This window comes from Nestor notabilis, unplaced genomic scaffold, assembly GCF_000696875.1.
Source record: "Nestor notabilis isolate BGI_N333 unplaced genomic scaffold, ASM69687v1 scaffold3380, whole genome shotgun sequence".
Lineage (NCBI taxonomy): Eukaryota > Metazoa > Chordata > Aves > Psittaciformes > Psittacidae > Nestor > Nestor notabilis.
The window spans coordinates 1-14,075 of NW_009910494.1; the positions used below are offsets into that span (position 1 = coordinate 1).

Sequence of the window (14,075 nt, forward strand, 5' to 3'; positions counted from 1 at the left end):
GCCTCAGGGACTCCGAGCGAGGCTTGGAGGGGCCCGTTCGCTCGGCGGCGGCTTCGGAACGACTGCTCAGCTTGGGGAGGGATCGCTAATGGGGTGGTGGTAGAGGGTACGCAGCGCATTAGACCCGTGGTCCTGCGGGATGGCCCTTAGTTCTTCACTCAACATGACATTTGAGGGCTGCTCGCCTGATGTGAAGTGGTTCATTTCGGGGGAGGGACAGTCTCTTGCCCCAGGTAACCATTTACCTTGGTTCAAAACACTTCAATGCATGTCCCTCTCTGCCGACCTACCCCCAGTTTGGCTTTCCCCCAGCCCTGGCGTGAGGTCAGAGGCACAGAGCCTGGAACTGGGTCCATGTGGAGGTCAGAAACACCTGCGTTCAGTTGTGTTTTTTCTCGTCACAAGCATCAGTCCAGTCCAAGGCGTTAGGGCATCCTTCTGCACAAAGTGATGGGCTGAGCAGTGCCCAGCCCTCCAGCGCTGCCTGCTCTAGAAAGGAAACCAACTGCCTGATGGTTTGTTTGCTTCCCTGCAGCCCTGCACCTGTCCCTGGTGTTTTCCCAAGAGCATGGCCTACTCGTCTTTATCCACAGATCTCTTGGCACGGAGGAGGTGAGTTGGTAAACTTAAATTCATACAGTAAAAGAACCACAGAATGGTTTGGGTTGGAAAAGACCTTAAAGATCATCCATTTCCAGCCCCCCTGCCATGGGCAGGGACACCTTCTACTAGCGCAGGTTGCTTCAAGCCCTGTCCAGTCTGGCCTTGAACACTGCCAGGGATGGGACATCCACAGCTTCTCTGGGCAACCTGTGCCAGCGCCTCAGCACCCTCATAGTAAAGAACTTCTTCCTAATGTCTAATGAAAATCTACTCTCTTTCAGTTTAAAGCCAGTAATTTTTAAAGAAATGTTGAGATAGTGCTGGGTGACCAGCACGTTATCTTATACATGAAAAAACTAGGTATTTTTTTCTTCAAACTTTCAGTTTCGAGATTGCAGGGAAGAAGCACTGAAGTTTATTTGTGTCTTCATGGAAAAAGTTGGTGACAAAGTTCATCCTTATGCCTGTCATATTAAGGTGGGTAAGGAAAACTATTTTGTAAAGGTCTTTGCCATATGGTTGAAACAATTCTGGTGGATCTCATACTGTGACAGATTCATAACTATCCTTCTCCCCTCCCTGTCTGCCTTATCCATGTCCATTGTGCTTGTTAGAGCTGGAATAACTTGATGAACATGAAGTATAATTCATACAATAAAGCAATGTGGAATTGTTTCTTCAACTATGGACTTATGTAACTTCTCTTTATAGAACATAGTGGGTATTGATTTTGAAAATAAGTTCTTGATATTGAAAATGATAGTTATAACTTAATTTATACAAACTAAATAAGTATAATATCTTAATTTTCCTACAGATGATGGTTAACTTCAAATACTGTTTTTAAAAAAAATTCTTCTGTGGAGTTGTTACTTTTGCAATATATACAGAAATTGGTGGAAACTAACATTTTTTGACTCCAGATTGCTGAATAATACTGCTCTGCATAGATATGCTTGGCTGCACCAGCACACTTTCTGTTCTCAAATCAGTAGCTGTGTATTGTAAGAAATGAATGGTACAAAAGTGGGAAATTTGCTATGTGTTCTTTTATTCCAGAAACTGTGCTTTCTTTGCTTGAGCTGGGATTTGCTATTACGCCAGACAGTGCTGCAGTGTTGTCAGTGAAGCCACTTTAGGGACTGGACATTTTTATTGTTTTAGTCTTTTTAAAAACCTTAAGCTTGTTAGGAACAGATGCTTTAAAGAAGCAGGTTAATATATTGTTATCGTTGAATTCCTTTCTCTACTCGTATTATAATCTCTATTTTCTTTTCTATCTAGCAAACTTGTATTAGTGTTTATACAAAAGAGAGAGCAGCAAAATGTAAAATCCCAGCTCTCGAACTCCTGATTAAGGTAATGGCCTTTTATAAATATCTCTTGCTTCTAGAAAAAAGTAGAAAAGCTGTTGTATTACTATAGTTATGCCACATCATGCAGAAAGTCTGTAGTCTGCAGTAGGAAGAGAATAGTGATAGTGTAATATTTAGATGATAGATATGTCTTTACAACAGATTGTCTTCAATATTCCTCCAGTTGGTTGCTTACATATAAGCATGTAATTTCTTCATCTATTGGAGCAAGACACAGTTATTTTAGGGGCACTTTCAAATCTTCTCTTTCCCAGTTTATTATGGTTAAGGATAAATTTTGCAGTTCAGTTTCTTCTTACTTAAAAATGTAAGTATGTGTATGGTGTGGAGGAGGAGAAGGGCTTTTTTCAGAAGATTTATTACAGTGTGAGACAATAATTTCAGAATGTTGTTCCTTAGAATGCATTAGACCATTGTTTTGCAAATGCTTTTGCACCTACTTAGTTTTGTTTAGGAAAATTTAAACACCGTTCTGAGTTACTCTGTGTCAGTTCTTCTGTGAATTGGATTTGCGTTGTAGCAGCAGGGAGAGAAATACAATATGATAAAGGCTACTACAGGCTTGCTAAGCCTGTGATCTCATTGGGGTTTTATATATATAAATATAAAAATTTATTGTCTATAATTTTCATGTAGATGATATATGTGTAATATAAATTAAAACCTATAAACTTTATACATATGTAGAAAGGTAGTTTGTTGTTCAAGTAGATTTCGTGCCAATACTCTTTCCTGGACCAGTCACCTTAAATCTCTTTCATTGTATAGCATACAATGAAATATAGCTGAAGTTAAACATGCAAACTGTGGTTTTATTTAGGCCAAGTAGGATCATAGTAGCGATATTAATGATTTTCCTAAATTCTTTTTTTTTTAATCTATCTTAGTTACTTCGAAGTTTACAGCATTCCTGTCTGATGGAAGAAATGAAAGTTGGGGTGATATTTAATAAATTTTATGGGGAACTTGCCACCAAAAGTAGAATTTCTGATACTGGTAGGTTTTTTGTTTTTCTACTACTGGCATGTGTTTTATTTGCATTATAGGTTTTGTTGCATTGTACCCCAGAAAAACATATAATTGCTATTCCCATGGCAAGTGTGGTTAAAAATAGTAGCTGTTGGGTTCTGGAGCTAGTAAAAGTTGTTCAGGTCTTCTGATCATGATCATGCAATTAGCTGCTGCTTAGCAGCCCTGCATATCATAGAATCATAGAATGGTTTGGGTTGGAAAGGACCTTAAGATCATCTAGTTCCAACCCCCCTGCCATGAGCAGGGACACCTCGCACTAAACCATGTTGGCCAAGGCTCTGTCCAACCTGGTCTTGAACACTGCCAGGGTTGGAGCATTCATAACTTCTTGGGCAACCTATTCCAGTGCCTCACCACCCTCACTGTGAAGAACTTCTTCCTTAGATCTAACCTAAACTTCCCCTGTTTAAGTTTAAAGCCATTACCCCTTGTCCTACCACTACGGTCCCTAACAAAGAGTCCCTCCCCAGCATCCTTGTAGGCCCCATTCAGATACTGGAAGGCTGCTATGAGGTCTCCACGCAGCCTTCTCTTCTCCAGGCGGAACAGCCCCAACTTGCTCAGCCTGTCTTCATATTGGAGGTGCTCCAGCCCTCTTATCATCCTCGTGGCTCTCCTCTGGACTTGCTCCAACAGCTCCATGTCCTTTTTATGTTGAGGACACCAGAACTGGACACAATACTCCAAGTGAGGTCTCACAAGAGCAGAGTAGAGGGGCAGGATCACCTCCTTTGACCTGCTGGTCATGCTTCTTTTGATACAGCCCAGGATGCGGTTTGCTTTCTGGGCTGCAAGCACACACTGAAGCTGGCTCATGTCAAGCTTCTCACCAACCAAAACCCCCAAGTCCTTCTCCACAGGGCTGCTTTGAATCTCTTCTCTGCCCAACTCATATATATGTATGAGTTAGCACATATAAGAAGTCTTGTAATTGCATTTAGTCGTGGCAGTTCATACTGAATTTAAGCCTAGGTCTGGTTTAGGATTCCTGACATAAGAGAGTACCTGCCACACCTTGAATACTGCGTTCAGTTTTGGGCCTCTCACTACAAGAGAGACACCGAGGTGCTGGAGTGTGTCCAGAGAAGGGCAGCAAAGCTGGTGAAAAGCCTGGAGCACAAGTTTTGATGAGGAGTGGCTGGGGGGACTGTGATTGTTTAGCCTAGAGAAGAGAAGGCTCAGGGGGGACCTTATTGCTCTCTACAGCTACCTGAAAGGAGGATGTAGTGAGATGGGGGTCGGTCTCTTTTCCCAACAAGCGATAGGATGAGGAAATGACCTCAAGCTGCACCAGGGGAGGGTTAGATTGGATATTAGGAAAAGTTTCTTCACAGAAAGGGTTGTCAAGCATTGGAACAGGCTGCCCAGGGAAGTGGTGGAGTCACCATCCCTGGAAGTATTTAAGAGACCCATAGATGGGGCATGGTTTAGTGGTAGACTTGGCAGTGTTAGGTTTACTGTTGGACTCTTAAAATGATCTTAAAATGATCTTAAAAGTCTTTCCCAACCTAAATGATTCAGTGATTCTCAAGTGCTTTGTAATTTTATTCTATCCCTGGACAGTTTTGTCCTCAGAGCTGCAGTTTTACTGTGATAGCTCCTTCATCAGTCGCTCCTAATGTCAGCTCATCAGTTCCTGCCTTGCCTAATCATGTCATTTATGATGTTAAGCATACTAATATGAGTCTAGTTTAATCGTCTCGGCTAGTTGCAGCTGAAATCTTGGCTTGACAGGTCTAACCCTTGCAAAACTTGCTGTGCCTGCATAGAACCCTTTAGTCTGAACTCAAGCCTAGAAGTTTCCGCTAGCTATTGGCCTTCACCGTGATGGTACTTAAAAGACTCAGCATATCCTTAAGGCCAGCAGCAGGTTTAGTGGTAAATGCTTCCTCAGTGGGTATGACCTTTAATCAGATTTCTAAGCCTTCTCTGAAATAAATACATGTGTTTTAATGTGAGGGGAGGATGCATCTTACATCATAGGGTGTAAATATATATGTATATATCTATATACATCATAAAGAGCTGTCTTTCTGCCGTGCTAATCACCAATTCAAATTAAACCAACAGGGATGATTTTTTCATGGTTGCAAGTTACATAGGAAATGCAATGGAAATGTCAAAGTAATGACTTCAGTGATTAATATTTAATAATATTAAATTACTTTTTAGTACTGGAGAAGATTTATGAGCTTTTGGGAGTTTTGGGAGAGGTCCAGCCTAGTGAAATGATTAACAACTCTGAAAAACTATTCCGAGCTTATCTGGGAGAGCTTAAAACACAGGTATGATTGGAATTTCTTTGTAGACTCTTGCATTGCTTTGTTTTTTTTCCCTTTGATATGTGTAGCACTGTATATTGGAATACTATTGTAACTAGTATGATTTGTAGGATCTAACTGGACAGTCATAAATGCTTCTGTTGAAGTTTGTTCTCTGATTCTGAGAAGCTCTCAAAGTAAAATTCAAGGCCATCAGTGACAGCAAAATTAACCAATTTACCATGAGAAAAGATGGCACATGATGATCGTTGTGGTAGTGCCCAAGAAAAGTCATATTGCCATGCAATACTGGTAGTTCTGATTTGGTTTCTACTAGCTACAGAATCTTTACACTTCAGGTAAATACCACAGTTCTGCTGAACTTTATTGTATTCTTTACTTCTAAGACATTAGCGTGTGCTATCTAAAATTTCTATGGTTGGTCTTGGTGGAACATGTTTCATGCTCTTCAAAGGATTTCTTATGCTTCTGTAGTTAATCTCTTTCCCAAATGATACAAAACTGAGTAGGAGATGTTTCTGTGGACTTGTGTTCATAGAGGTAGGTACTGACATCACTGTATTAAGTTGTAATATGGTATTTTATCTACACTTCTAGGAACTGGGAAGCCTTGGTGTAAATTTGTCTTAGCTTCAGGGTAATATTTTTTCAATTCCCCATTTTTTTTTAGATGACATCAACTACAAGGGGACCCAGGCTACCTGTTGTAGCAGGATGTCTGAGGGGACTGGTTTCACTCATGTACAATTTTACCAAATCTGTGGACGAAGGTATGTTCTTTCTCTATGTGAAAGACAGTTACACAATTTGATATATTTTAATCATAATGCTGCCAGCAAGCAATGCCATTTCATTCTGTGAACTCAGAATAAGAATTTCCCTACTGACGGATTGTTTATGCAAAAGCAAGGCCTATCAAGCTACATGGTCCTTGTAGTCTGTCTTAGTGTGGAGTAGCTTCATCAGTGTGTTTCTGTACATAAATGTTGAAGTGCTATTTTCTAATCAGAGATGGGGCAGCTGAGCTGGAATGCACTCTACAGAGAGAAGTGTTTTCCGTAGAGAGACGTGTCTGTTAGAACACAGGTATTCAGAAAAATCAATGAATATACGTGTACAGTTCTTCTCAAATTTAGAGTATTTCAGAAAAAAACATCTCTGCCTTTTAGAATGATACCCGTAAGGCTTTCCAATATTGCTTCTGCATGCTAAGCTTTGGATAAAAATATCTTTGTCTTTACTCTCAGTAGTGAAATACTCATTATTGGATTGTTTCACAGATCCTCAGACTGCAAAGGAGATTTTTGATTTTGCAATGAAAGCAATCAACCCACAGGTAAATCTGCCACGTGTGAATTATTTCACATAAATGGATCAGCCCTGATGAAGAATAAATCACATGACAAACCTCTTCTGATATTACAGGTTGATCAGAAGCGATATGCAGTACATGTGGGTAAGACTGCAAATTATTTCAATTCGTGTTGAGGTGGATACCATACATACAATGGTGTCTTCTGTATGGAGTCGTTCATTCTCTACTGGCTGTCTTCAGATGGCTCTACTCTTCAATCTTCTAAACTGATCAGGGAGCAAAGCTGGCATACCTTAAGTTGGAATCTCAAGAGTTAAACATGTTTTTGGTTAAACTAGTCAAGGTCTAATGAGCCAGTGAACAATAGCATTACGCTTGTTGCAATTTTCCCCTCTGGACTAGTACAAAATCCTGGTATGAGAGGTGAATCATGGTAGGAGTAGGAATAAGACAAATATAGCAAATTAGGAGAAAAGAGAAAAATGGGGCTAAATGAAAAAAAAATAGGAAGAAAAGGGTAATTTCACTGTAAGGAGAAGGAAATCGGGAACAATTGAAGTTCATGAAGAAAACGAGAAATTGGCCTGTGAAGTGTGAGTGGTATATGCAGAAATGCAAGGTTTGGGTACTAGTGCCATGGCAACTGTGAAGGCTAAAACCCTTTTTAAAGATACTCTGCTCTGCCCCAACAAATTCGTTAAGGATCTTGAAATTTCATTGATGCTTATCTTTGGGGTTGTGAAATTACCTGTGTTCTGAATTCTTTATTTGTCTGTGTCACAGTTTGGTGGAGGAGGGGACCCTAGCATATGTCCTAACTACAGAAACCAAATCTTTGTGAATTGGGTGATCAAGTATTATTATTTGTAACCACTAGAATCCCTCCCTTTCTTTATCGCTGTTACTGTAAATTACTTCAGAACACAGCTGTGCTGTCCATAATGGTCTATGTTTTAAAAAAACAAAAGAAAATTTGGAGGGTTGTTTTTCTGCTTAAGTTTTTAATGTTTGGACACTGATACTGTAATGGCTAGAAGAATACATTTCGTACCCTCCAGTCATGGTAGGTATACCTACGTTAAGTCCTAATGTGGACTTTTATAGTCTAGTCTGGTTTTGGAGAGTGGAATATAAGTCTGAGTTTTGATGAGAATTGTTTTTAAATTGCAGCTGGTTTACAGTTGTTCAGCTGGCATGCTGCTCAATTTGGTGCCTTGCTCCTGGACAACTATGTCTCCCTCTTTGAAGCAATGTGTAAATGGTGTGGCCATGCAAATCAGGACCTGAAGAAAGCCAGTCATTCTGCACTAGATTCATTCCTCAAGCAGGTACTGTAACTTCAGTGGGATCTCTGAGGCTAAAGAGAAGTTAAATTTCTTAAAGTAGTGGGAATACTTGGTGCTTAGAAGTTCGGTGAATCTGATTAATAAGTAATTGTTTGAAGTGTTTCATGTGACGAGCTAGGTATCTTTTAAGACTTACTGTAATTTTTTGGTGGCTTTTTTCATGTTTCTGGAAATGCTGCATTTTTTGCTTCTGCTTTACAGATCTCTTTAATGGTAGCTAAGGATGCTGAGCTACACAAGAGCAAGTTGCAGTTCTTCATGGAACAGTTCTATGCAATCATCAGAAGAATGGATTCGAGCAACAAAGAATTGTCCATTGCCATTCGTGGATATGGACTTTTTGCAGGAGTATGTGCAGGAAACTGGTTCTGATAAAGGAGCATACTGAATGGATTTAAAGCTAGAATTCATATACCATGCATTTTACAGTTCTGCACAGCTTGTTACATAGGGAATGCTTCTGTTTCTGTATTTAGCGTTGAACTTAATTAGTTACACTGTAAAATACATTGTGGTTGAAAATTATTGAAACGCACGCTGACTTCAGTGGGAGCACTATTAATGTATATTAAGATTATTTAGAGAAGGTTAGGAAGTGTGATAGTCTAGCTGGTTACTAGGTGAATCCTTCCCATTTTGCTGCATTTAGAGCAGAGTGCATTTGCTTTGTAGAATTCTCAATGTGTTTTGTTGAAACCTAGTCATCATCTATGATATGAGCTAAAAAGGAATTGAGTTAAAGGTATTGTTTTCAGAAAAAAATTAAGTATATCAAATTACTGAATTGAAAGAACCTTGTTAAAAATATCTTGTTAGAAAACACAAGAAGTTAATTAAAATTGCAAAATATAAATACAGACAATAATACTGCAAATTTTAACTGGAAAAAGGGATCCTAGTGCTCCAATACTTATAAATCTTTAATATTTTAAGACACACTAATAGTTGCTAGCACGTTTAGACCAAATCTTGGCTAAGCATCAGATGCTAGGTTGTGAGGCAGTGGAGTCTTTCTGCTACTGCAAGTAGTGGCCTTAGACTGAACACAAGTTCAGTGGTTGATTCAGTTTCAAGACAGAACATTTCTTTTACTTTCTTACCACTGAAATAATTTTAAAGTAATACTTGCAGTTCTACAGATGATAAATGAATAGTCTTAATTTTGTCAGCATGTTTTTAGATAGACTAAACTCAACCTTCATCCTAACTCTGATACTCTGTAACTACCTCAATCAGTCCATTCTTTTTCCATGGTCAGTTCCCTAGTACAGTTCTTGCCTGTGACCTGGTTCCTGGTTTCTTTTCACAAAGGCTGGTTTTTGTCCTTGTTCATGCTAAATCATGTGATTTACAAATCGTTCTATAGAAATCTGGAAGCATTATTACATACCTTTTAGCACTGTTTGCAGTGCTTTCCACCAGTTCATTATGTTAAGAGTAGTCTGTTATCATCTGTACAGATCTCAGCACAAGGGAAGTTCAGAACTTGTGCTGCTGCATTAAATGTTAAATAGTAGTAGCCTGTGAATGATAACTGGTTAATCCACATTAAGGAAAGCCACTTAGTACTTTAATTCAGCTAGGTCAAAATAAAAGTGAATATTAATTATCCATAGTGCCATACTCAAGATATTTACATCCAAGCTCCATGCATTTCAGACTGGATTTGGATCATGACACTGAAAGCTCAAGTACTCTCACAGTAAATTACACTGGGTCAGTGAACTATTATTTTAGTTCATTACAGGTACCATATTTCTTTTACATGTAGAAAGTAGAATACCTAATTTATTCAGATATATTGAGTTCCTGGAAAGAAATTAGATTATTCTTATTATGGTTCAGTGAAGACTTGGCTAGGGTTTAGTGCTACAGCAGATGTTTGCTTGGCTGTACAAAGTTGCTGAATCAGTATTTTATTTTCTCTCCTCTAAGCCCTGTAAAGCTATACATTCTAAGAATGTTGACGACATGTATGTTGAGCTCCTTCAGCGTTGTAAGCAAATGTACCTCACAGAAGCGGAAACAATAGATGACCATCTGTACCAGCTACCAAGTTTCCTCCAGTCCATTGCAAGTGTGATATTCCATGTAGATACAGTAAGTGTAGTATTTAAAGTACCAGTCTTCTGGAGTTTTTAATACAGCTACAGATGTATAAGGAGGTAGTACCTGTGAACTTACCAGTGATAGAAGGTGTTTCTTTATCTGAAATACAAGGACATTTAACTCCTAGCGAATGGGAAGAATTATTAGGAAAATGCTGTATTGGATTTTATTTGAATAAAGAAAATGCACAGAGTATAATAAATAAAATGCTACAGTGCATTATAATGAAAACTATGATAGCCAAATATGAACAGTTTACTGTTTACTTCGGGCAAAGCTATTTGGACCTAGCCTTACCCTTCTTTTTATGTGTTTATTCCACTCTGTTGCTGCTTTTTCTTTTGGTACTGATTGTGTGTTCCATGAGGCTGATACTTTGATTTTCTTCTCGTGCTATGCTGTCTGTGTTTTAATGAGGGCTTTCTGGATCCCAGCTGGAGCTGGGAAGTAAGGTTGGGGCAGAGAAGAGACTTCCACTTATGTTCTGTATTCAGATTGTTAAGGATTAACAGATTATACTGCTGTGTTATTATTGTTTAATTAAATTGGTACTTTCCTAAAGAAGCTTAAAACTGGTTCCACTGAAGCACTAATCTATCCAGGAGCTACTTTGCATAATATGTTCCAGGAAACTTTGTTATTCTTTTTGTTTGGTTTGGTTTCTTGGGGTATTTTGTTGGTTTTGTTTTGTTAGGTTGTTTTGGTTGTTGGTTGTTGGTTTTTTTTTATTTTACATCTAAGATGAATTCACTTGCTAAGTGTTTTTTCATTCTCAGGTCAGAATGTAAACTCTTGTAACAAAGAAAATTATAATACATTTGAAATGGACAAATATGAAATAATTTCACATAATTCTTCACAGTGATACTGAGTTACAATCATTGGCTTTGCATGATGAGTGTTTTGTTTTTATTTCTTCTAGATTCCTGAAGTATACACTCCTGTTCTTGAACATCTAGTTGTGCTGCAGATCAATAACTTTCCACAGTACAGTGAAAAAATGCAGGTAGTCTGTTGCAGATCTATAATAAAGATACTTCTCGCCCTCTCAGGAAAAGGTCCAGTTCTCTGGAGTTTTGTTAGCACTGTGGGTGAGTCTGTCCCATTAACTTTGTTGTGGATTTTGGAGGGGTTGTGGGGTCTTTTTTCTCTGGATCTTTTTTTTGCCTAAAATGTTTAACTGGTTGTAAGAGAGATATGTAGAATAGCCATTTGGGGTCAAAAATGAATCTTTTCCCATCCTCTAATAATGGAGGTTTAGAGTTCTCATGGTTTTTTCCAATATCCATTGTTAAATCACTTAAGTAATGTGTTGAACAACTGCTCTGAATGATAGAGTGGCTATCATCAAGGGCAACTCTTGTTGCTCTTGATGAGTATATTTTTGTGAAAATCTGTTTAAACATAAAGACTTATGTTCCTGCCCTGAAGGATTATGGGGAGAAAGGGATTTCAAGAAGAATGTGCAAAGCTCTGTTCAATACCGTTTCCACTTACCACCACCACTTACCCCTACAAAATATAACAGAAATTAGAGAGAGTGTTATCTGTGTTAGAAATGCAATCTTTCTATGCTCTGGAACTTGTACATAGAAAAAGAGAAAATTCCAAATATGCAGTTAATGAGATAAAGCCCTGCAAATGTAATAATGTTAACATCGGGAGCTGACGATTCCTGTAGCTTCCAGCATGCTGACATTTCATTATAATGATTTTCAGAAGTTATTTTAATTTCATTTCTGTTATTTACTGTTGCTTTTCTCTGTTGTTGTGGCATTTTCATTGTTTTCCATGTTCGTGGTTTGGGATGCGGTGCACCCAACCACCAAGCCAGAATGGAGATCCTAAGTCCATGCCTCTGAGAGTTTCTGGGAGTTGTTGCCTTTTTCAATATGGGCATTATGGGCAATGCCTTGGTCATCACTGCATTCAGGAAAAAATCAAAGCAGTATTGAGAAAAAGTAGTAAGAAGCCAGTTCAAAACTGGTTCCCTGTGAAACATCCTAGAATTATGGCTCTGGTTTTGGCTATATTTATCCTTAAAGAAAAAAAACTGTTTTCTTTTGCCTCTCCCTCACCCTGACAGAATATAGAAGACAGAACACTGTTTTAATTCATTGCTAACATAATGAGTGATACGGATGCTCTGCCTTTTTAAATCTGTCCAGGAAATGTATTTTTGTTTGTTTGTTTCAGTGCATCAGGGATTAATCAGAATCTTCTCCAAGCCAATCACATTTTCGAAGGTAATACAGCTGTTTAAACGTATTTATTTAATCTAGATTCGTAGAGAACACATTCCAGTTCTTGATCTAGCCCAGTAAAAAAGGGAAGGCCCAAAGAAGCAAAAATAGTGCTGTCCAGTTTGAATTGTGGCTCAGTTGTTATTAGGCTCTGGTCCCTACATATGGTCAGCATAATGAGCATGTGCCTCTTGTACTGAATGAAAAAATGACAGGAAATAGACGTTTGTTCTCTGCAGTTCTTGTTTGATCAGGTTATCTGTAACAATGTAGGTTGTAATTAAGGTCATCCAACTTTCTTCCAGGTTAGCAAATTTTGGATGCATTAAAAGTTGTACTGAACATTAAGGGAGGATTTTAAAGCTTCTTAATTCTGGGCAGCAGGGTAACTATAGAGCTTCTCAAATAACTGACCACTAGAAGAAGAAGAGCTTTAGAGATTTTTGAAAGGAGCTAGTTAGTTTGTGCTCTTGTCATATTGGCTAAATGAGAAAGCTAAACATTTCATGTCTCTATTGGCAGAAGTAATTTTACATTTTGTTCTAGTTTGGGTCAGGTAGACATTTACGCAGTCGTATTGGGATTTGGCTGAGATGGAGTTAGTTTTCCCCATAGCAGCCCATATAACACTGTGCTTGTATTTGTAGCTGGAAACGTATTCATAACACACCAGTGTTTTGGCTACTGCTGAGCAGTGCTTGCACAGCATCAAGGCTGCCTCTCCAACATCCCCCTCAACCCCGCCTCACTTGTATCTTGGAAGAGGTCATAGCCAGTACAGCTGACTCAAACTGACCAAAGGGATATTCCATACCAAATGAGATCTGCTTAGCAATAAAAAGGTGGGGGAAAAGAGGAGAAGGAGGGAAGTGGCATCTGTTACTACTGTATTTGTCTTGTGGAGCAACCGCTACTCTTATTGAAGCCCGACTTCCCAGCAGTGGCTGGACATTACTGGTGGGAAGTAGAGAAAAGTCTTTTGTTCTCCCTTGCTTCCACACATGGACCTTGCTTTATTAAACTGCCTTTATCTCGACCCATAAGTTCTTTCCATCTTATTTTCAACCCTCGTATCCTACTGAGGAGGGGAGTGATAGGGCGGTTTCAGGGGCACCTGGCATCCAGCCATGGTCAACCACCACAGCGGTGTTTCTTTAAAGTATTGTGTCTTTTCAGGGTTCTTTTGGAAAAGAAACTGGATCAGAAGAATCCCGTGAAGCTGGAGAAGTTGGGACAGGGAGATGGAAAGTACCAATGTATAAGGACTATCTGTATCTCTTCAGAAGTCTACTGAACTGTGACACAATGAAGGTAAAAGCATAGTTAACATGGAAATACAAAAGGAAACATAGTCCCGAGACTTACTGCTGCTTTTCTAACCCTAGACTTTTTCTAAATGTCATGCTGCAGAAGAACTGTTTCCTGGTTTTAGTTGGATTTTGTGGCTGATAAATGAATAAAGCAGGGATGAATTTAGGCTTCCTTAGCTGAGAAAGCTGGATTCTCTAGATCAATCAAATCTTTGTTTGTAACTACAAGAAATAATTGTCATTGGTGTTTTGAAACATTTTTTCCTACTACAAAGGATTGTGGCTTTGAAGATGAAAACTTTCTTACTGCAAATTCATCACTACAATCCCTGAATCGCTTGCTATATGATGAATTTATAAAATCTGTTTTGAAGATTATTGAGAAGTTGGACCTGACTGTTCAGAAACTGGATGTTAATGAGCAGGTGAGACCTGAGGACATGTCCGTTAATTCCTGCT

General features: G+C 38.9%; 1 protein-coding gene across 1 annotated transcript in view; it reads left to right on the plus strand.

The window, feature by feature from the left end:
* Window positions 1–139: 139 nt before the first annotated feature.
* The window catches only part of PRKDC (protein kinase, DNA-activated, catalytic polypeptide), an 80,535-nt gene continuing 66,599 nt past the window's right edge, over window positions 140–14,075 (plus strand). Inside the window, exons 1-16 of the mRNA XM_010010272.1 lie at window positions 140–233; window positions 536–612; window positions 988–1,080; window positions 1,888–1,962; window positions 2,867–2,975; window positions 5,184–5,296; window positions 5,964–6,063; window positions 6,574–6,629; window positions 6,719–6,749; window positions 7,779–7,936; window positions 8,156–8,302; window positions 9,890–10,054; window positions 10,986–11,154; window positions 12,260–12,309; window positions 13,483–13,617; window positions 13,892–14,041. Of these exons, the coding sequence (XP_010008574.1) occupies window positions 140–233; window positions 536–612; window positions 988–1,080; window positions 1,888–1,962; window positions 2,867–2,975; window positions 5,184–5,296; window positions 5,964–6,063; window positions 6,574–6,629; window positions 6,719–6,749; window positions 7,779–7,936; window positions 8,156–8,302; window positions 9,890–10,054; window positions 10,986–11,154; window positions 12,260–12,309; window positions 13,483–13,617; window positions 13,892–14,041 (1,722 nt within the window). The remainder of the gene's footprint in view (window positions 234–535; window positions 613–987; window positions 1,081–1,887; window positions 1,963–2,866; window positions 2,976–5,183; window positions 5,297–5,963; window positions 6,064–6,573; window positions 6,630–6,718; window positions 6,750–7,778; window positions 7,937–8,155; window positions 8,303–9,889; window positions 10,055–10,985; window positions 11,155–12,259; window positions 12,310–13,482; window positions 13,618–13,891; window positions 14,042–14,075) is intronic.